This window comes from Quercus lobata, chromosome 5, assembly GCF_001633185.2.
Source record: "Quercus lobata isolate SW786 chromosome 5, ValleyOak3.0 Primary Assembly, whole genome shotgun sequence".
Classification (NCBI taxonomy): Eukaryota; Viridiplantae; Streptophyta; class Magnoliopsida; order Fagales; family Fagaceae; genus Quercus; species Quercus lobata.
Genome location: NC_044908.1, coordinates 62657508 through 62680413, shown reverse-complemented (window position 1 = coordinate 62680413; position 22906 = coordinate 62657508). Strand labels below are relative to the sequence as shown.

At 33.6% G+C, this 22906-nt stretch overlaps 2 protein-coding genes across 2 annotated transcripts; both read right to left on the bottom strand.

The window, feature by feature from the left end:
* Nucleotides 1–5056: 5056 nt before the first annotated feature.
* LOC115988469 (SKP1-like protein 1A) lies at nt 5057–5849 on the bottom strand. Its single transcript, XM_031112043.1, has one exon. The coding sequence runs from the start codon at nt 5806–5808 to the stop codon at nt 5254–5256; it is 555 nt and encodes a 184-aa protein (XP_030967903.1). The 5' UTR covers nt 5809–5849; the 3' UTR covers nt 5057–5253.
* A 7669-nt stretch (nt 5850–13518) lies between these two features.
* LOC115990906 (F-box/LRR-repeat protein At3g26922-like) lies at nt 13519–15078 on the bottom strand. Its single transcript, XM_031114672.1, has 3 exons — nt 14122–15078; nt 13859–14002; nt 13519–13776 (listed from the first exon to the last, which is right to left on the bottom strand). The coding sequence occupies exons 1-3, from the start codon at nt 15076–15078 to the stop codon at nt 13519–13521; spliced, it is 1359 nt and encodes a 452-aa protein (XP_030970532.1).
* Nucleotides 15079–22906: the final 7828 nt, after the last annotated feature.

Sequence of the window (22906 nt, the reverse complement as noted above, 5' to 3'; positions counted from 1 at the left end):
TTTACTAACTACTGTTAGTAGTATTATTTACATGGTAAACGGAACAATGAATTGACATTTTTTTTATGATGTGGCATTTTTTATTAAAATTTACAAAATAAATTTACACGTAAGAAATTCACAAATCAATACCAAATTAAAACTAGTATTGCCACTAATTCACAAACCCACAGTTCTAAAAAAAAAAAAAAAAGAAAAAAAAAATCACAAACCCACCCATGAGAGAGAAGGGGACTAACCTGCTGGCAGTGGAGACCCAAGCCCTAGTCGCCGCTGACGATAGCCCAAGCCCTAACCTCCTGCTGGTGACAAGATTGACTTACTGTTTGATGTTTCTAGACCTTTGCTACAGTGGCTGGTCATCTAGATTACTGTTTGATGTTTTTGTATGAGGACATAAGAAAGCTATTATCTCTGATTGCAATTCTCAAGGGTAACTTGTAAAAAAGATGCTACCATCTCATCCATTTCCATATTCTTAGATGGCCTCAAACCCCCATGTATGTGGAGCATGTCACAAAGTTTTCTAAATGCTCTCCTGTCCATTCTTGCATTGTTTATGGATGTTGTATCATCCATCCAAACCATTTGATTCATATTCACAACTCTCACATTTGCTCTCTCTAATATTTGGTCACCCCAACCTCCAATTCTTCCAACTCTCCTATTCGTAGAAAGAATCACTATTGCACACATGTGCACTAACATCGTCCACATTTGACGTAGTAAATCTAATTGATGTAGCAACACAACTAAAATTTTCTTGTTATGATTCCTTGGTGGTTGAGCCATCACTGCAATCATACACAAGAAATAAAAACTTGACATTTAAGAAAATTACAAATTATTAAAACAACTGCTACTAGACTGGCTACAAGTGTGACATATAGCTGTATAACTAATATAATGGAAGAAAACTACTTGGGATGCTTACCAATAAATTATTATTAGCTAAAAAAATCTATTATTTTTAATCTTAGATTAGCTATTTTCCGTAAATGACCAGTGCAAAAAGAGTAAAATGAGTTTCCTCTATTATATATTCTCACAATAATATCAAACCAATGAACCAAGGCTTGAAAAAAATAGCATATACTGTGTTTAGGACTAGTTGGTTACACACCCTATGTATTCCGAATAGTCCTTATGCAGGCAAATCATTATCAGGTAGATATGTAGCTACCATTAAACCCCCACAAAATATATAAGGCATCTACTCATAACATTCTTCCTAACTATATTATATACTCACAAAATCACTACCATTATGAAGCATCCCCCAATTAAATTCATGCAATTCATTAAGGAAACAATATAATAATATATATCCACTACAATAAAATAATATATATCCATTACAATAAATAACAATCACAACAACCGTCACCGCCATAGCCACAGCCACAGCCACAGCCACAGAATAGCAAATTATAAATTTTGATTTAAATGATCAATTAATCAAAATTATAAACTTTTGTAATAATATTCCAAAGAACATACATGCATACCAATTTATATCCACTGCTAACAAAATTCACGTTCACTATGTTCTAGTAGGATTTAAAATCTCCATACACAAACCAATTAGACATTTCACAACACTCAAACCAAAGCATCACAAAACAGCTGAACAATTAATTATAATTTTGATTTAAATGATCATTTAACCAAAAATACATGCAAAAAAGCTCACCCATTGCACAGACCACTCACACATTGGTACTCACACTACACTGCCAAAAAGCATGATTTTACCAATCTTATCATTCTCCAATCAAAAACGAAACTTCAACAAATTTAGGATCTTTTCAATAAAGACCCAAATGCAAACACACACACATCGGTAAAGAAAGCAAATTGAGACCTATATGCAAACACACACAAACCCAAATGCAAAATCAACAGATCGGCGAAGGATGATGGATGAACAGGGCTGGGCTTTGAAGGTGGGTGAGGAGGAGGATGAATCGGTGAGGATGATGGATGAGGAGGATGATGGGTGAATCAATGAGAGTTTAACGATGAGAGAGAGGTGAGAGTCTGAGAGCTTTGAGAAGGAGAGAATGAGTGTGAAACAAAAACGGCTGAGTAAAAAGAAATAGAAAAAGAAAGAAAGAAATATTATTTGAATGAGAGTGTGAATAAAAAAAAACAAAATTGAGTTTAGCTTTGAGCTATGCCTGTGCATTGTAACAAGAAGCTAAAGATTTTTAATTATGGCACCACCATTGCATACAAATATAAAAATTAAAAATCTACACATTCTGTATCATTATATAACAAACATCAAAAGCACTAGATAGGATACAAATTATTGACATGTACCGTAACATATGAATCTAGAAACAAAGCCATTAATCTAAAAAAAAGAAAAAAAAAAAGATGAAGCCACCAATCTAAATCTATATTTCTAGCAACTAAACAAAATCAAGATTTGAGATATGAATAGATACATTAACAAATTTTCATGAAAATAAATTCATTAATAATTTGTTGAGCAACACACACACAACAATAAAAGTGAATACTTGGCAATAATAGAGGGTTCCCTTCTAACTTTTTTTTTTTTTTTTCTACACATAAAACCTAAATAAAACTTTGTTGAAAAATATATTAACAGAGTTGTCTATCATGTTTATGTTGTTTTGGCAGGAAAAGATAAAGATAAGAGAAAAGATATTGATGATTTGTTTTATATTTTATCTTAATTGCTTAAATGATAAGGAAAAGGGGTTAAAATTGTCAATTTATAAAAAATACAATTTCTTTTAAGTTTGAGAATCTAGATAACCACCTGTTTTAAAAGGAATCCACATTCCTACTAAGAGGGGTTTAAGGGGGGGGGGGGGGGAATCTAGATTTCCCTGGCATCTGATTTCCTGGCGTAATTTGCAACCAAACATGAGAATCTTTAAACATTCTTGGGAATCCTAAAACATTATCCCATACCAAACACCACTAAGGTATTGATTGAGACTCACTTTCCCTCTCCTAGTTCTTCTCTTCTGCTTCACCTTTAGGACCTCCACCAAGATCGCCTCCTCCTCCACTGTGTGGATCTTGTATGTAATATAATCCCTTTCCCTAACTTGTTTTTTATATTGCTATGATGAGAATTTAAGATTAAGGCATGCTAGTGATTATTTAAATTCCTTGAATAAATGATTATCTTGTAATTTTCAATCTCTAGATTGTACCTAGGAAATAAAGTCATGTACTTGATCTTAAATTGTATCTAGGGCTAAAACCATGTAATTTCCTATAATCAATGTACATTCATTCTCAAATCAATAAAATCATGAATTTTTCAATTATGGTTTTCTCATTTTTTTTCTAATAATTAAATAAGTGTTGACTTAATTGTAAAACTCTTAATCTAAAGGGAAAAATGTAATCAATCGAACCTCCATTTTGAGAGGTAATAATACAACTCCACCCATTCATATGAGTTTGGCCCAAATCAAATCAATTCCAAAACAGGCTAAGAGCATAGTCTCTCACAAAAATTGACACGTTTTAACTCCTTTTGATCACACACACACACACATATAGGCGAAACTACAATGTTGGTCCTTTAAGTTTACTTTATGTGCGCAATTGGTTCCTCAAGTTTCAAGGGAGCATAATTAATCCCTCAAGTTTTAAAATTGAATTGCATTAGTCCTTTTACTAACTGCTGTTAGTAGTGTTATTTACGTGGCAAACGGAACAATGACTTGGCATTTTTTTTATGATGTGGCATTTTTTATTAAAAATTACAAAATAAATTTACACGTAAGAAATTCACAAATCAATACCAAATTAAAACTAGTATTGCCACTGATTCACAAACCCACAATTAAAAAAAAAAAAAAAAAAAAAAAAAAAAAATCACAAACCCACCCACGAGAGAGAAGGGGACTAACCTGCTGGCGGTGGAGACCCAAGCCCTAGTTGCCGCCGCCAACAGCCCAAGCCCTAATCGCCCGCCAGTGACAAGATTGACTTACTGTTTGATGTTTCTAGACCTTTGCTACAATGGCTAGTCATCTAGATTACTGTTTGATGTTTCTATATGAGGACATAAGAAAGCTATCATCTCTGATTGCAATTCTCAAGGGTAACTTGGATGCCACCAGATCAAAGAAAAAAATTTATGGGGTTTTTTTTTTTTTTTTTTTTTTTTTTTTTTCCTCCAAGAAGACCTCCGAGCTTGGCAGGTATTTCAAATTCAGCGTTGTGAATTAGGAATTTTGGTTTATTATAAAAGAATTTATTCATTGTCTAGCTATTTTGCTGCTTTGTTAGTTATTTGAATTTTCAATAACTAGTTTGTCCAGGTTTTGATTACGGGCTGCACTCTAACTGTGTGTATTCCATAAGCAAGTTTGCCACACCACTTACATGAGGACAAGCCATTGAAGTACCAGAGTGTATATTGAACTCAGTCCTTCAAGTATTGGAGTCTAATCCTGTTGGACCAATTGCATTGATCCACGCGGCTAGTATGTTCTCACCAGGCGCAATCATTTCGGGTTTGAGAATATTCGAGTCCAAACTGTTTAATCCTCTAACTGAAAACGAAGCTACGATCAGTGCCGGTTTGATTCCGAGCAAGGTGCCTTGGAAATCAATGGAAATTAATAAAGAAGAACTGGGAATTAGAATAAGACTCCCTATTTTTTTTTTTTTTTTTTTTTTTTTTTTTTAGAACCGTGGGGTTGTGAATCAGTAGCAATAGTGGTTTTAATTTGGTATTAGTTTGTGAATTTCTTATGTGTAAATTTATTTTGTAATTTTTTAATAAAAAAATGTCACATCATTAAAAAAAAATTACTAAGTCATTGTTCCTACTAACGACAGTTTCGCATATATATATATATATATATATATATATATATATATATATATAGAAACATATAATATATACACACCAGCGATGTCTAAGGTTTTGGTCTTTGCCATAAATTGTTTAAGTTCGCCTATAAGCCAACATTCAATCTGCCAATACACATCACTTCAACAAAATTCATAGATATCCAATAAATAAAAAACTTCAATAAAATAAAAATCCAACTAAAAACCAGTAAACTAACGTAAACCATACCATAATCCATAAACCAATCCATCACAACTAAACCTAAAAACAAAGACGAAAAACAAGAAGAACCAAGAAAAACAAGAAAAGAAAAAACATGCCCAGAAATTCTTAACAAAGTAGTAAAGTTAAAGAACTCTAACAAGATACTGATTAGGAATAAGATTATTAATCAACTAATCCTCATCGACTCCCTCGAAAGCCCAAGCATATTCTTCGCGATACTTCTCCTCCTCGTGGGGCTCGTAATCGTTCTTGATACCAAAGAACTTCCGAACATACTCAACGCTCTTGTTCTGGATGTGATCAGCCAAGGCCTGGTTGAAGAACTCCAGCCCTTCCTTGAAGTCCAAATAGTTAGCAGCAGATATTAGGTCTAGGAGTTCCCCAGGCATCAGGTTCTTTAACAACCCTTGCTCGTATTTCTTCCTCTCTTTCTTCTTCGTCTCTTCCTCCTCATGGTTGTCTGCGACGGCATTGCTCTGGGGAAGTTTCTTGCCGTAGGAGATGAGCATGGTGAGGACGGCACTGTGAACGTTTGGGAGAGGGATGACGGTGGTGGAGCCACGCGCGGCCACATCGCTGTCTTTCTCGTCTTCAAAGTATTGCTTGACGGTGCAGAATTTCATGGCCACGGCTTCTTCAACCTCGAATAGTTCGTTGTCTGAGGTTTTTAGGGTCATTTTGGCTGAAGATGAACTGGGGTTTGGGTTTTCGCTAGTGTTCGACATTGTTGAAGAGAGAGGGATTCGTTGCTGTTGTAGTAGTAGCAAAAGACTAATAAAAAGAAAATTGGAAAGCCAGGGTTTTTACTGGTTTTCTTTTATCCGAGATCTCTTTTATCATAAGTTAATATCTATTTTTTCACTTACTTAATATCATAACTAATATAACTTATGATATCAGTAGTTTATAAAAAATGTTGTAAAATAATTTGTAACTTTAGCATTTATGCAAATAGAAATGTCAAAATGGAATTTGTAAAATGCTAAACGTACTAAAATTTTCACTACATAAAACTTACAAATTAATGTGACAATGTGATTGGTGGAATTTAACCACCTCATAGCCGAATATTTAAATTTCGTCTTTATTATTATTATTATTATTATTATTTTTTTTTTTTTTAGAATCAAATTTCTTCTTCATAATTGTTGACACATTAGTTTATATGTTTATTGTAATAAAACTTGTAGTACCTGTAATACCAAAGGAGGCGTTAGGCAGTTTCCATGGGTTAAAATGAACTCCCTAAGTTGCCCCCAAAAAAATTATATTTATTTATTTTTAAATTTTTCTTATTTGACCCTCCTAAAATAAAAATTTGAACACTCTAAATCTAAATTTTTTTTTAAGCTCAAATAAAATAAGCTTGAATATAATTCTCTTAACAATATCTTTTGGTCTTTTTCAACAAACCAATTTGTCTTTTTTTTTTTTTTTTTTTGGGGGGGGCGGGGGGTGGAGTAAGTCCAACAACAAAAGTAAAAATTTGTTCATCTTAAACCTCAAGAAAAAGCCCATTTAGATCTTAAAAAATTTGAAATAAACTAACAGATATATAAAAGTTTATTGTATTTAGATTTCGCTTGCAATTCAATTAACAACACTAATTAATATATTTATTGTATATAGAAATAATAGATGATTTCCAAGATTTAATCTTAGCAACATTAATTAGTATGCTCATTGTATTAAGAAGTAATGTACCACCACGCACCCTTGGCGCGTTGGTCACTCCATAAGTATAAGTGCTTGTAAGGTGTAGGAGGTAAGGACTGGAGTTCAAGATTTCAAGAAGGAACTTCACACACATAAATATACACTTAGATTAGACTAGAGTAGAATTTCTATTTTGTGTATATATATATATATATATATATAAATATATATAAATAAAAAAAATTAAAAAAAAGTAAACCATGAAACATAATCTTCCCAACCCATGAAATAAACCAAATAACCAAAAAAAAAATACACGACAAACCAAACACACCCCCAAAAACATACCTAACCCAAAAAAACATAATAAACCCATTAAACCAAACAGGATCACAAAAAAACCCCAAAACATAAAAACACAAAAAATAAAAACAACCCCAAAAAACACATCACACCCCCCTCCCCCCTGAAAAATCACGACAACTCAAAAAAAAAATCCAATAAAAACATAGAGTAGAATTTCTATTTTGTGTATATATATATATATATATATAAATAAAAAAAATTAAAAAAAAAAAAACAATTTTTCAGTGTTTACTCACTGTTAATGATGGGCAAAACATAGCATTTCTCACTTTTATTTTATTGCTAGTACGTATTATGGACAAATTTGTAAAAAAGAAACCACATAGATCATGAAATTCATCTTCTTACAAAGTCCCCTAAAAAAATCCTAGAGCCGCCTCCTTGTAATACTACTCTTTATAAATGTTTCTCTTCCACTTCATTGGATTAATGCTTCACAAGTGCTACTGGATTCGATTTTGGATTCTCCACCTACCATTAAAGATTTCAATTTTGTTCTTTTAAATTTTCAACAATTCATTTTTTTTTATTGCAATCCTTTTTTTTTAATGAAAATTTTTTTTGACAATTTCAAAGTTGTTAATGATAGCCTTTCGCTAATGATTAAGGACAAGAAAATACATATTTTCATTTTCTACTTGTGAATTTCAAACTGTTATTGCCAATTATGTTCATATTGAATGCTGTTAAATGCTTTGGGCTTTAATCCTTTATTTTATTCCCTTCTCTCTCTCCGCCCCCCCAAGCCTGTGAAATAACATAGTTGGATGCAACAAAAAGAAGCTGAGCTTCTTCTACTAGCAATTCCTTTTTCTTTGGCTTAATACACGCAATTTATTTACTGGTTGAACTATAGCTCATACGCCAGAGTAGTATCTGTTTCATGGCCCTCGCAAAGAATATGGTGGTTTATCAGCTTATGATGATTCAACGTAACATGAAGCATTAGTAACTCAAGCTTCACCCTCTTGTTCTTGTTGTACAATTGCTTAGCTTTCATCAGATTCTGTAGAGCAGAAAATTGATGTGGCATTGTGAAGTTATCAATTTGACAAGATGTTAACACCAGCCTATATAAAATTTTGTAATAGCTTCAGAGTATAATTAAAATACTAATTGCTTAAGTTAGAAACATTTTTTGGTAACCATCCAGATTGCTGCAAATCAAACTTGGATATGCAACTGGTAGCTCAATTCCTACAAAATGGCCTTGTAATAGCAATGCTGAAGATAATTATAATAAGAATTCTAATGACGATAAATTCAAGCCAAAACAAGTTCGTCCAGTTTCAAAAATTCAAGTACGAGAGAAGACTGTCCCCACATATGAGGAAAAAGGAAAATGGAGTTTGAAATTGTTTGCGGATAATATTGGGTGGATAGGTAATTGTTACTAGTCATGGCGGCTAGATAAAGGGATTATGCAGTTCAAAAATCACTTGGACTGATTTTTGAGGACGGACCTTCGTTCAGATTGAAAAGGTTTTGATGCCTATTTGTTGTGAATGTATCTAATACTAATAGGTTTATGGAAAATGGAAACAAAAAAATTACACACAAGGAAGACAAAGTTTAAGTGATTCGGCTTCTAGCCTATGTCCACGGGCTGTGTTGAAGAGATCTCTCTGACCACAACTAGCTAAACCTGATATGTAAAGGATCAAAGTTGTGTGTGAAAGTGAAACTGAAGTCTGGCCGGAAATATACATTTGACTGCTGTTGGTTTGGCTGGGACTTTGTGCTTTGTGCACTTCCACATGCATTATTCAAGCCACTGACTTAACAACCTTAAACTGCATAGTTTTGTACTCCACACAGAACCACATCTGAAAATGAGGAAGAAAAAATAGAAGCGAACAGGCTAAACCACTTGCCTTAAGTTAGGATGCAAATCCACAATCATAATTACTTGAAGAAGGTGCTCCTTCCATCACTCTGGGAACAGGATTATAGCTTTCACTGTTATTTGCATGCCCTTAGTAAATAAATTTTGATTAACCCAGGTGAAATGCAGAATATACTTAAATTTGATCCACAACCTGATAATATGGTCCACTGGTGGAAGCATTTTATTATAGTCACCTTCTATATCTCTCCAGACCACTATTGAACTACTAATATCGCATGATCTAGGAAAGCCTTATTCCTGATTTGTTTCTGTTTGTGGTGGTGATTGCTTGTTATATATACATTGCTCTCACACTTCTTAACAGCTTAGCTTTTGGGATATATGGTAGGGAACAGTTTCTACAACAAATGAATGGACATGTTTATCCATTCGATGAGGGTTTGTTCCTAAGCCATAAAAGGAGACAAGTCTGGGAAACTATGTTATGTGATAGTTTTTAGACCCCTTAAAACAATTGATTTAACTTAGGTAATTAACCAAGTTGTTACTTAGTCCAATTAAACAAGTCCAGATTATCACAATATCAAATATCAAATCATGCAAAGCAGCGGAAAATAATAACACAAGATATGGTCACCCAGGAAACCAAACCGGTAAAAACCTGATGAGAATTTGACCTAGCTATCCTCAAGGTAAACTTGAATCCACTATCTTGAAAGAATCGAAGTTCATACAATAAGACTTACAAGCCCCCACGCTCGACTTCTTATTGCTACCAACCAGTAGAATTTACTGACACGACCACGTGCAAGCTCTGAATCCACAGACTCCTTCTTTCTTGGATTCACCATTAGATACAAGCACACCCGCTTGTGTTTTCTTTAAGCTTCAATGGCAACAATTGAATTGATCATCAAAGTGTAGATAAATCTTTTCCTTGAAAACCCTAAGTTTGTGTAAAGGAAAGCTCCTTTAGATCTCACAAGAAATTTATACAAACCGCAATTATGAGCAACACTAAAACGTGGCTAGGGTTTGCCTTCTATATTCAGGACAAATAAGAAACCCTAAAAACGTTTTAAAACACCTAGGGCTGAATTGGAAAAATCTGCAGAAAATCATTTTGCCCGAGCTTCGATCGATCAAGCCTAAACTTCGATCGATCAAGCCAGGCCGAAAGGCACAATGCTTTCCTGCTTTAACTCGATTCCAACTTTACATAAAAGCACAACTTTGAGCTAGACTAAAACACGTCTAAACACATTGTTTTGATCATGGTTTGCCAACAATACAAATTAGAGTTTTAAATACATAAAATCCTAAGTCTTTAGAACCTAACATTATGTTTCTCCAAGGTACCTTAAAAATAAAAGGTTTGTCTTAAGCAAATTCCAGCACAACAAAGTTTTATTTAAGGAAGAGGTTCCAACATTAATTCTTTTTTCTTTTACAGATTCATAACTTTTAGTCACGTTGAGATCATCTTTCAGCACGAACATCAGCACCAGTTTCTTCTGTAGGATTAGTTATTAGTGGTTAGATAACTTAATTCACATAAGACTAATTTATGACCCAACAAATATGTCAGAAGTGTTTTACCAGAGTTGCATATGGAAAATTTTGGTGTGTAAAAAGGGGTCAAATGAGTTAGATATAGAGTAGTGTTTATTACACTAACTGTTTTACATAATTTTACACACGCCCCAACTATTTGATCCCTCGGTTAATCTTCCAATGCCTACTTCATCATGCACCAGCAACAATTTTCTTAGACCCAACAAGCCTTGCCCCTCCCTTGCTTCTTATTCCCCATTATGACCCCAACACCAAAAATTTTCCATTGCCAATGTTATTGATTGTTCGAGGTGGGGACGCTATCCAGAACTAGATTGTAAATGTTATGAACTTGGAAAGATTATGAAGGTATCTAGAAAGATGTAATTGGGGTTGAATAGTTTTCTGTGATTGGATAGGAATAATGAGGAGTTGATGGACACCTGATATAACTGGGAATAAGTAAAAGATATGGTGAAGAGGTATTAATAATCGTGAGGTTAGGTAGGTTCAATAACTTAGTTATTTTAGAAATTAGAGCTTTTGCATAGTTAGCTACCACTTGGCGTAACATTAATCACTCTTAAGGTTTTTAGATTTAGCTTTCTGTCAGATTTCACTTTTATTTATTAAAATAGAACGTTAGTTCAATAGGCAGAATTATAGAAGCACCATTTGAAATTGTAGTTCTTTTCAAATATTGAAAACGACTGAGGAGGGAGCACATTTCAGTAGAAATTAACTTGAAAGTTCGTGTTTCAAATACTCCTAGCATCATCAAGGCTACTTCTGCAATTGGAAAAGGTGAAACCAGAGAAAGGCAACCCTCTTTTGTTTTATACATGGAGGCAACTAATTTTCGATCTAAGAGTAAGAGAATTCATCTTTCCAGAAATGGAAAAGCATAAAAACTTTAATTAGTGAACATTATCAAGGAAAGCGAGAAAAGAGTCAACATACTCATCAACTCAAGCATAACATAGTTGTGGAACACTCCAAATTATTTTTCTCACTCCTTACAACATGGCAATCAAAGAAAAAGTAACTCTTGGGAACAAAAGTGCTGCAGGGTGAAGAAAAAGAAATGAAATCTTGATTATCAGTAAAGATGAACACATTTTTGTCATAACCATTTTAATTTTTTGGATCTAGAAGCTTTCTCATCAAAATCCAAACTAACTTAAGATATAGGTGTGTAAACAGCCTCAAATGGGTCCTCATGACTATAGGTGGAGGCCTCATACCACCTGTGAATTGCCAACTGAGCTTAAATTCACATCTTGAACTCACAATTTCAACTTGAAATCGTGACTTGAAGATTCAATTTTAAGATCTACATTATTTTCATAAATTGTTTCAAGATTGCAGTATTTTTCTAATTTGATATTAAATTTACAATTTTGATCAAAATCACTTTGAGTGGATATGTTGTTATCAATTGGAAGATCTTGATCATAAAACGTGCTAGAGAAGAAACATTAAAGCATACAAGTATATCTTGATCCAAATTATTTGGTTGCACAGCAAGGGAAAGTAAAACCAATCAATGCAATATGCAAGCCATCTTCTATGATGTGAGTTTGATGCAGAACTAAATAGGATTTTTTAAAATTTATGTATAAGTAATAAAATTTACTGAAATAAGAAGAAACTTGAGTACAAAATGAATGAGTATACAGGAGAATCACCTAAAAAACTAAGAAAGAAGAAGTGGAAACAGAGAGAAGCATTAGTGCAGGTGAATATGGTACATCCTGATCCAAAAAAATCACAAATTTTTATTTTTCCTGTAGTTGTAGGAAAGTAAGTAATCTTTCAAGTTGTCCACAGCGCAAGAGGACAAAAGACGAAGAGAACAATACCAAAAGCATTAATCAAAGTTGTAAAAAAATATGAAGTATAGGAGTAAGATGAATAGGAAACCTCTCCAATATGGTTCCAAGTTAGAATATACATATTGACATGATTTGAATTCCCTGTTCCAGTTACAATGGGTGACCTAACAGGTTCTGCATCATGCATCTAACCTTATCACAATAGCAAAAACATTTCACATACCTCATTTTTCTGGCTCTAGAAGTTCCTTATTAAATCCAAACTCATTTAAGATACATAAATTCATAAACTAAACATGGATCACCAAGAAATTTTCCTCCAAGATTGAAGAAGTTCAAAAGTAAACAAAGGACTTGCTATACTTGATGAATACAACCAATAATAAGGCAGAACTGCCCAAAAACATTTACCTGAAAAATATTTGTCATTTCATCTACATCAAGAAGTGCATTATACTATATCTAACCCCTATTGTGCTACATAGGGTTTCTTACTGTCTATACAACTAAAATACATAATGAAAAAGAGAAAAACCAGTTCCAGAAAGGAAGGCAAAAGGGGAAGGGGGTGAGGTTGGCACATAGTCATGTGGCTCATGTTAAGTAATGGACAGTCATGTCACTAGAGTGAAGAAGTTTGCACCTGTTACACCAAAGAGTTATTTGTGAGAATACATAAATTTGTGAAGATAAATTAAAAGTAAATTTTTATAATAATAAAAAATAAAAGAATTTCAAAGGTTCTAAGGCTTTCTTCCAAAATATAATTTCTGAGATTACAAATGTGGCTGAGACATTCAATTATTTTACCATTTAAATTGTACAATCAAACAAAAATTCAGTGAACCAAAATCTAAAAGTGAAGCATGTAAAGAGGATTCAAAAGTTTATTCATGAGCATTTCTTTATCAAAGCTGTAGCCTGATTAAAAAATCAACTATACTTATCTTATGATTGTCAAATGGACGTTTTGTACATCGATTATTAGAAAGCCAAGAAACAATTTTTTCACAAGGTACTTTGGATGGATAATTTAGAAGGGGGAAAACATGAAAAAAAAAAAAAATAATAATAATAATAATAATAATAATAACCAGAAAAGAGTTCTGTAACTCTGCAGCCATGCAAAGAGTGTCTGTTATAAATTTGTTAAGTACTAGTCAAAGAGGTATACCTCATTTAACTGTAAGAAGACATGTCATTGAGCGCCTTGGGATCTTTGATAGTTTCTCACGAACAAATTCCTTTAGCTTAATATTTCCAACTCTAATTTTTGCTGACTTCAAGACTCCTGCCTCCTTTAGAATATATTTTACAAATTCCATTTCATGTTCCAATCCTTTAACTTCGCGAAGATAAAAAGTTGTGAGGTGTGATGACAGAAAAAGAGGATCATTTGGTGACTTCTTCCAGCCTAAAAGCGAACCGGTACTCTGATGACAACATACATAGCAGTTCATTAGCGTTAGTTTTACCGAAGAACAGCTGAAAATACATCACATCAAGTATACTAACCGTATTAGTAACATCAAGAACTTCTAGATTAGGAGAATTTTTTAACAAGTCTTGCAGCACATGCCAGTTCCACGTATTCGCCTTAAAGTCCAATCTGAGCAAATTTTGGAATTGGGAAGGATAAGTAGAACCATTGCTGAGACACTGCATGAAAAAATTATAATCACACTGACATCAAAGCTTGTATTAAAAAATGGCTATAAATTTAATGAGAGTGGAGTGAGACTATAACTGACTATTGAGCCTTTAATTTATGACCTCACCTCTGAGTGACCAGTAAAAAATGATAGGAATTTGACATTATAGAGTGCTGCAAGAAGTTTGAATACCCTATCTACATGACATTCCTCCTCCTCATGGTCTTTAGGTTCAAATGTACAAATGTTAACCTTAGCCCGAACTAAGTTGTCTAGTTTTTCAAGGAAAACGAAGTCGCTCAAATGACCATCAAACGTAAAGTACTCAAGAGCTGGGGCGTTGATCTCCACTGCGTAATGAACTTCAGAATCTTCTAATCCCCCCATATCGGCATAATCATCAAAAAGAATTTCATGGTGAAGTATACTTAAACGTTTGAGAGTAGGTACATAGATTTTATAAATGGAAATACTATCAGAAAAATCTCTATCAAATGACAAATCTTCAAGAACAGGGCAACCAGAGAGAAGTCTAACAAAAGGGTCAGATTCATAAAAAACTTGGTACAGATCAAGTTTCTTTAGGCATGGCAGTTGAAACGATGAAGGAGGATCAATCCTGACTCCGCTTAAACTCAGAAAAACTAATGTACTGCAAGAGAAAACTCGATGAGGCAACTCCAAATAACTTTCGTGACTTTTGTGACCATCAGTATGCATCTCGAGATTGAGTTGCTCGACTTTACGTGAAGCGAGGTTGTTAATCCATCTCTGAACAAGTCTATAGCAGCAACTACAGAATTTGTACGTGAGGGAACAACACTGGAGGTACGGTGCTTTGTGTTGATCGAAAACACTTTGAACGGAGTCAAGATTTTCACTTTCGATGTCGAGTATTGGGACGTGAGTCCAAACATGCTTCCATCTCCTCGACAAGATACTAGTGGCCATTGCTGTTTGGGTTGGAAGGAAAGAAAGAATGTGGATGAGAAGACATTCCGGTAGATCACTGATCCTGTCGTTTTTATTATTATTTTCCGGAGAAAGTTTATGGCGTTTCGATTTTGACTTTGATTTTGGCATCAGAGAGACTACGAGGCTTTGTTAAGATTGGAGAAAGATGTAAACGAGCGACAATGATTTATAGTCACTTTTATATGCAGCCCAACCAACTTACTTTAGGATTCAGATTCAGTTTCGGAGTGTACTTTGGAGTTCTTTAAATTTTCACGATTTTTTTAAAAATATTACTCCTAACCGCGTTAGAATACTAAACATCGTCTCATCATATCTTCTCTTCAATTTTTCTCTCAAAAAAAAAATTTTTTCCTCTTCAATTTATTTTTATTTTTTAAAATTCATCAACGCAAAAACAGTTCATCTGAATCCAGATTCATCAAAGTTAATCTAAAATAAAATCATTAATAGGAGTTTTTTTTTAAAAAAAAAAAACGAATTTAGAGATTTATTAGTGGTGCTCGTGAGTTGTGACACGTACACACCACTACTTCGTGTTTATATATACCGGTTCAAGTCGGTTAAGTCACCAACTTTGATGTTTCTAGCCCATATTTTTTTACTATCAGTAAATAATTTTTTTCTTCTACCAATCTACTTGACTCTTCATCTGACTAAATAGTTTTGGTTCTATAGGTTTCCTATATTCTAGTTTATATTATTTCTTGTCCAAAAAAACGTCTAGAACAATAGTCAAATTGTGGCTGAAGTTTAAGCTGATGAGGCCTCTATAAAAATGTCTATTATAGAATTCCGAAGAGAAATAGATTGAGAGAAACTTTAGAAATTTCTAGAGAAATGCAGTGCTTGATTTTTAACACAACATTACAACATCTTTGAAGAGCAGAAGGTGCAGCAGCAGGTAGAAGAAGATACTGATGAAGGCTAATGAAGATGCAAACAGTGTCATATTTAGCCGTGTGAGTGACACTCTTGGCGGTTTCAAGAATTTTGTTTAGGGGCCATTAAAATATTTTCATAAAAAGAGAATTTGAATATATTGAGTTATCGACAAAAAAAAATAAAATAAAATAAAATAATACATGAAGTTTTATAATTTTATTTTACAAGTTTTTAAATTTTGAATGTTACATGATAGTTCATTATGAGTCTCTATTGCCAATATATGCAGCTATGAGTCTATAAATATTTTATTTTGTTAAGTTTGTCTAACATTTTTTCTTTTATCTTTTATGTTGAATCTAAACAAACAATTAATTAAAATATGGATAGATCATACATAGATAATTATATGTGAGATTGAATGACAATTTTAATCAACCAAAAATCACACCTTTAATTAAGAAAAAAAAATCACATGAACCCAAAAAAAAAAAAAAAATTTCTCAATAAAGTAAAAGCATATAAAGTAAAGAATTAAGATTTAGTAATAAGCTTTTGATGTAGTTGTCTTGAGACGTTTGCGAAGCATTTGGATTGGTAGACTCTTTTCTGAAGTTTACGTTACTTCTGTTTTCTATTACTATTAAGAACTATTAATTCTAAAATGGTGAAGGAATTTCAAGATTGGCACTCATGACACAAATCATAAAGTTTGGTTTAAAAGAAAACTTTGGTGGCAATATCCATGCTTTACACATCTGAAATAATGCATGTAGTTATATTACTTGGTTCATCTCAAGTCATGCTCATGCCAACCACTTACTTCCTTGTTCCGTCCACAGCACCACGTCACAAAGAAAGAACAATATGGCTTCACTTATGATCAACAATATCTGTATCGATCGAATCAAAGGTATGATTTAACTTTAGGCTAAACGACATCCCATTCACATCTCAACAGTTTAGAACAAAATCACACACTGTTTCTTCTTTCTTCTTCCTCATTGTTGGGAAACTTGTTTTGCTTCATTTGATATCTTCTCCTTTGTTGGTCGATGCAGCCATTGACGTGATGGTTCACCTCTGCACAGCAAATTGGAGTCTATGGTTATTGCCTTGATCTAAACCCGTGTAACTTGGCTTTTGAATGTCACCACCACATGATAGAATTATATCATCATGAAACTCTGATAACAGGCCGTCATCATACTATTTTCTCTCTTTGCCACAAGATAACTTAATCCTCAACAATCACATGAATTTTCCACAGTGAAACCATGATTGATACAATCCTATTAAAAAATTGCATCAAGAACATGCTCTGATACCATTATTGGATCCTACAATGTGAATGGTAATTCCGTTAGGTGAGGATCACCAAAACTGATAGAGACATAATGTAAATTGTGTAACAAATGAATGCAAAGTATCAATATTTATAAATTTCTTCATGTCTTTTGGGAAGAAATATATCTCTTTACCAAAAGATGTATCTTATCTAGGAAAATTTAAATGTTTCGCAAAAACCACCAAACGAAAAGACACAATGTTTCATGTTTTTAAAAATGTAAAGGTGTCAATAATTTATACAGCCATGTGGCACAATGAGGAGTAGTCAACAAAAAGTCAAACATTTCGGCTATTAGTTATTATATAGATATAAATATATAAATATAGATTATTTACTCTTAATCTCTGTTTTGCACATGTAAATGGTTGTTAGTTTGTTAAATCTATTATAACAAATTTCCACCTTTTTAGCTAGCCTTCTCTCTCCTCTACGTGGGTATATAAACATAGTTGGATTCTCAGATGTATTTGGTTAGCCATTTTATGCAATGAAAGAATATCTTCTATTTAGAATTGTTCATGGTATCAAAGCTAAGCTTCCATGGTGTTTGCAAATCCAAATTCATCTTCAACCTCATCTCCTACCTTCACTACTATACCGACAATGCTAATTCCATCACACACATCAATCCCACACTACTACTACTTTCAAATATGTCATCCATGATGACTGTTAAGCTTAATTACTCCAATTACACCGTTTAGAAGCATCAAATTGAAGTAATTTTGGAGACTTACTCTATTATCGATGTTGGGTTTAGATAGATTGATCCGGTTAATTAATTCAATTATTCAAGTTAATTAATTAGGTCAAATTACATACAAATCACGAAGGCACTAACAAATCACCAAATAAACTAAATGCAGTGGAAATTAAATCGATACAGTAATTTATTGACAAATGGAGAAAACCTCTTGCAAGACAAAAATCTTACCAGGTGAATTTAAGGTCTCCCAAGAATCCACTAATCAATAATCAAGTGGTTACAAGTATGAGGAATCTTACCACTACCTTGGCCTATCCCAAAATACCAACCTACAGTTGAACCTTTGCTCTAATACCTAATTGAGCTTAATCTTGTAGTGACCTTCTTTCCTTTGTTACAAAAATCTCCAATCTATGACTAACTCCTTTACACAGATTCTAGTACATAACTAACTCCAACAATTTGAATGACTGTTGTTGGTTGCAAAGTTCTTCACTTCATAAATGATGAAGATTAGGAAGCACTTGGTTATAAAACTCTAAGGCGTACAAACACAGTAATTTCACACAGAGTATATGAGTTCTAGATCTTTATTTCCATACTTGATTACTTTTAAAATAAGTTTTATATATGACTAGGATTGTGAGGAAAGAAACCCTAATCAAACAAATCATCATGGGCTGAATTTCAAATCTAGAAATTCTAAAATCGTAGATCTCGATAGATCGAGCTTGTGTCGAGCTTCTCCATTAATCCTCGATAGCAGTATCTGTCAAGCTATTGTTGAGACTTAATGAAAAGGCTTTTCTTCACTTGTTTCTCAAATCAACCTTCATGTCTTTAATGAAACTTGATATGATTGAACATCATACTTCTTGATACATTAAATCCAACTTAGATCTACCCAATTACAAGTAAAGTGCATTTTGTCAAAGGATTAGCTAATTACATATAAAATATGACCCTAACAATCGATGCCATTGATGAATTTGTTATGGCACCAAATCAATTCTTGAAAGATTCCTCTGGTAATTTTACTACTGAGCGCAATCCTGCCTTTCTCAGTTGGAAGAATCGTGAACAAGCACTATCACCTTCCTTAATTCCACACTTTCTCCTTCTATTCTTCCTCTCCTTGTGGGGCAAAAATCTGATATTGGAAGGTTTTGGAGAAGCATTTTGCTTCAGTTTCTAGGTCTAGTGTGATGAGTCTTAGAAATGAATTGAATGCTATGAAGAAAAGTACTGATTCTATTGATGTGTATTTTCAGAAAATTAAGCAAATCAGAGATAAATTGACTGCTGTATCAATGATTGTTGATGATGAAGAATGACTTCATGTTGCCCTTGACAGTTTGCCATCAAAATATGATTCATTCAGTTCTGCTATCAGGACTTATAGTGATTTTCTCTCTATAGAGGAGCTCAATACTCTTCTCATTGCTAAAAAAAGAGCTACTAAGAAGGGATGTAGTGTGATTGATGCCTCATCCATGGCAATGGTTGCTAATTACCAATCTTAAGGATTTGGTAGAGGAAGAGGTAGAAACAACAATCAAAGAGGTTATGGAGGATATGGAGGTAGAGGCAATTTCACTACTGGTTATTATACCAATCCAAATGGCAACTTCAACAACAATCTCTTTTAGTCTCAATTTGGTCAATCAAGGTCTCCAAGTTTTCAGGGTCAGACTCAATGATCACAATGTCAGATTTATGGAAAGAATAGACATATGGCTTTAGACTGATATCACAAGATGGATTTTGCTTTTCAAGGCAAGCATGCTCAATCAAACTTGCAACAATAGTAGCCAATTCATCTCAAGTTCATGTTGCTAATGGTTGGCTCACAGACACTAGTTGTTCTAATCATGTGACACTTAACTTGGCTAATCTTTCAATGCAACAACAACCTACTTTAGGATTTGAAACAGTGACTGTTAGCAATGGTCAAGAGCCACTTGTTACTAATATTAGCGATGGTGAGTTGTGTACTTCATCTCATAACTTTAAGCTTGATAGTATACTTAGTGTAACACCCCAAATATATATATATTGCAATTTTCTTTTGAAAGGGAATAATATCTAAATTGGAGTTTTTTTTTTTTATTTGTGTGTTAACTATTTTATAGAGGACTTATGAATACTTACGTGATTTATGGGGCTAGATGAAATATGGGAGGAACCTTAAGGGTGAAGTGGTAATTTACCACAAGATATTTTTGGGGCAAACTTGTAATTAAGCCCCCTCCCATAAGTCAGCCACCCCCCCCCCCAAGCCTACGCGTTCTCTCCCTCTTCCTTGTCTTCTCTTTTGTACTTTTCTCTCTTCTGGTTTCTCCCCGCCCTCCATGGCCGAACCATTGAAGGTCCTATATCCTTACCACCACTTCAAATAACCTCCTCAATAACTTAAATCCAACAAGTATGATCTTCCATGAGTTTTGGCTACCCAAAATATCATTTTAAGATGAGTTTTCCATTGACCCACTTCCTTGATGATTTCATTTATGGCTCAATGCTCGTGTGGGATTGATCCAATGGTTGGGAATAACACTTTGGTAGTGTTAACTACAATTTTCGGGGGTGGTTTTGAGGTGTGGGCATGTGATACTTGGTATTAAGGTATTCAACCATGGACGTTTTGGGCACTTGGTTTACTGGAGGAAGGAGGAGCTGACTTTTGTATGTTTTGTGATGATTTTTCTGTTTTGATTTGTGTCGTTGGAATTATTTTTGTCAAATGTAAGAAGTTGGTGAAATGTTAACTGTTACTTGCCGTAGTGGTTTGAGAATGTGCTTGTGCATGCCAAGTGTTTGGTATATTGCCTCTATGAGTTTTGGGGTTGGATTGCTTGAATTGTTTTCATGATAATTGTTATATGAGGTTATGAGTTATAATCCAAGTAGCTTTAAGGTTAATAAAGTCTCAAAGCTTTAGGCGTAGTCTTAAAATTTTAGTATTTTTCTTTTGAGTCAAATGCACTACGTGATTTTTAATAAATAATAGAAAAATTATTTTGAGCTGAATTTTTCATGGTACATACTGCACATATAAGAGCTTACTTGATTTTAAGATAATTAGATAACTTTTCATGGACCAAATGACTTTTACAAAGAGCTCACCTATTGTGTAGTAAATCTAAAAGTATGACGATTGACGAGTACTTTGGGATTTTGTGGAATTTACTTGAAACCTTTGTTGAGTGGGTTGGCTTTTAAATTCTTGCATTTGTTCGACATGTTTTTTACTTAGTTAATATTAACAATGTTTTTTGGTTTAATCAATTGGTACCCAAAAGAAAACTCATGAGATATGCTACCTCCATTTTGAATTGATGTGTTTTATGTTATCTAATAAATACACATTGTTTGCGGTAGTATATTAAAATGCTTTGGTTGTGTTATGGTCCTTTGGGTCACTTGTGTGCTTGTTTGATACCCTTTGGGAATCGGTGCCTTGGGATAGTCAGGCTAGGCTTTAGACCCTCAATTTGATTTTGGGGACCATTTTCGATCTATAGAGACAGGTTTGCTAGTACTTTGTGAAAGACCTTGTCATAGGCTTGATCATTGTGTTTCTAGGTTTTGAGATTCTTGGTGATGGACTTAGTGATTAGATGGCTTGCTTTGGGTGATGCCCGATGGAGGAAAAATTGGTTAGTCTTACGAGGTAAATAGCTTTTTGATGGGATTTTTGAAAAATAACCATGTTGCATAAACATTATTTTTGGGTCAAACACATTTTGGGAAAAATTATTTATGGGATTATGTTTTCTTAAAGAGTATTGTGTTGTGACCCTATTATATATGACTATTTATGAAAAGTACATCATATTTGGTAATGCATATGGGGAAACGCATGATTTGTTAGTATGGAAAATATAAGCATCATTTATAAAATTCTTAGGAATGGATTTTATGGATTTATTGCATTATTGGCAAATTCTAAAGATGTTTTATCTTAGCTTGTATTATTTGGGAAATTTATGCAAAATATTTATGACAAGAAATGGTTTTGAGGACTTTGAGAATATTATGGATATTTGGTTATTGAAATATTTTATGAAACTACTTGGAAGTGAACTGTATATTTCAAAAACATTAACTTGTTAGCTTTTGATGTGGATTTGTCATTGTGCCATGATATTGATGATTTCCCCGTCTATATGACAACCTTGTCATGTGGCCTTGGGTGAGGTTTCTAGTTTTGAAATGGTATTGGATATATTTATGGCTCACATTGAGTAATATGTAGTTTCATAGTTATTTTGGGAAGGTTGGTACTACATTATTCCTATCATTCTTGTCATGTTGTAAAGGAAATTGATTTTGCATAAGTTAAATGGAAATTCCCATTTTGTAGCATGTTTGGTAAAAGGTGCATTATCATGAAACTTGCATTTCCCCCACCCCCATTAATTATGCTACTTATTGGGTTTTAGCTCCTCTTACTCTCTAAAAGTTTTACTGATAAATTAGCTACACGTCGAGTACGAAGCTTAATTTATTGGTGGTGATTGGAGGCTATATTAAATTGGGAAACTTGGGCTAGAAATGGTTGGTGACTCAATCTTGCAAAGTGTAAAGAGGTCATAATTAATTCTATTGGAGGTTGGGCACTTGAGGTTTGTTAGCCTTAGGCATAGTATGCCTAGAATCAATGTTGAGGTTGCGTATTCTAGAAAGGATATGGCTTTGTGTAATTCAATTGGAGTTTTGTAATATATTCATGTATTATGTGGAGTCACATGATTTTTAGTTATTTTTTGTAAATGTGTTATAGAGTTTTGACTTGTAATGTGGAGATTTTAGTATGGTTATATTCCTATGCTGTGGAAAAGAAAAGAAAAGAAAAGAAAAAACTCCTATAGTCTCTCTCCTCTTTTCTCATGCTTTGGACCCTTTTGGGTTCAAGACTTGACACTTAGAGTTCTTAATCTTGCATCCAATTTACTATCAATTCATAAGCTATGTTTGCAAAACAATGCTCT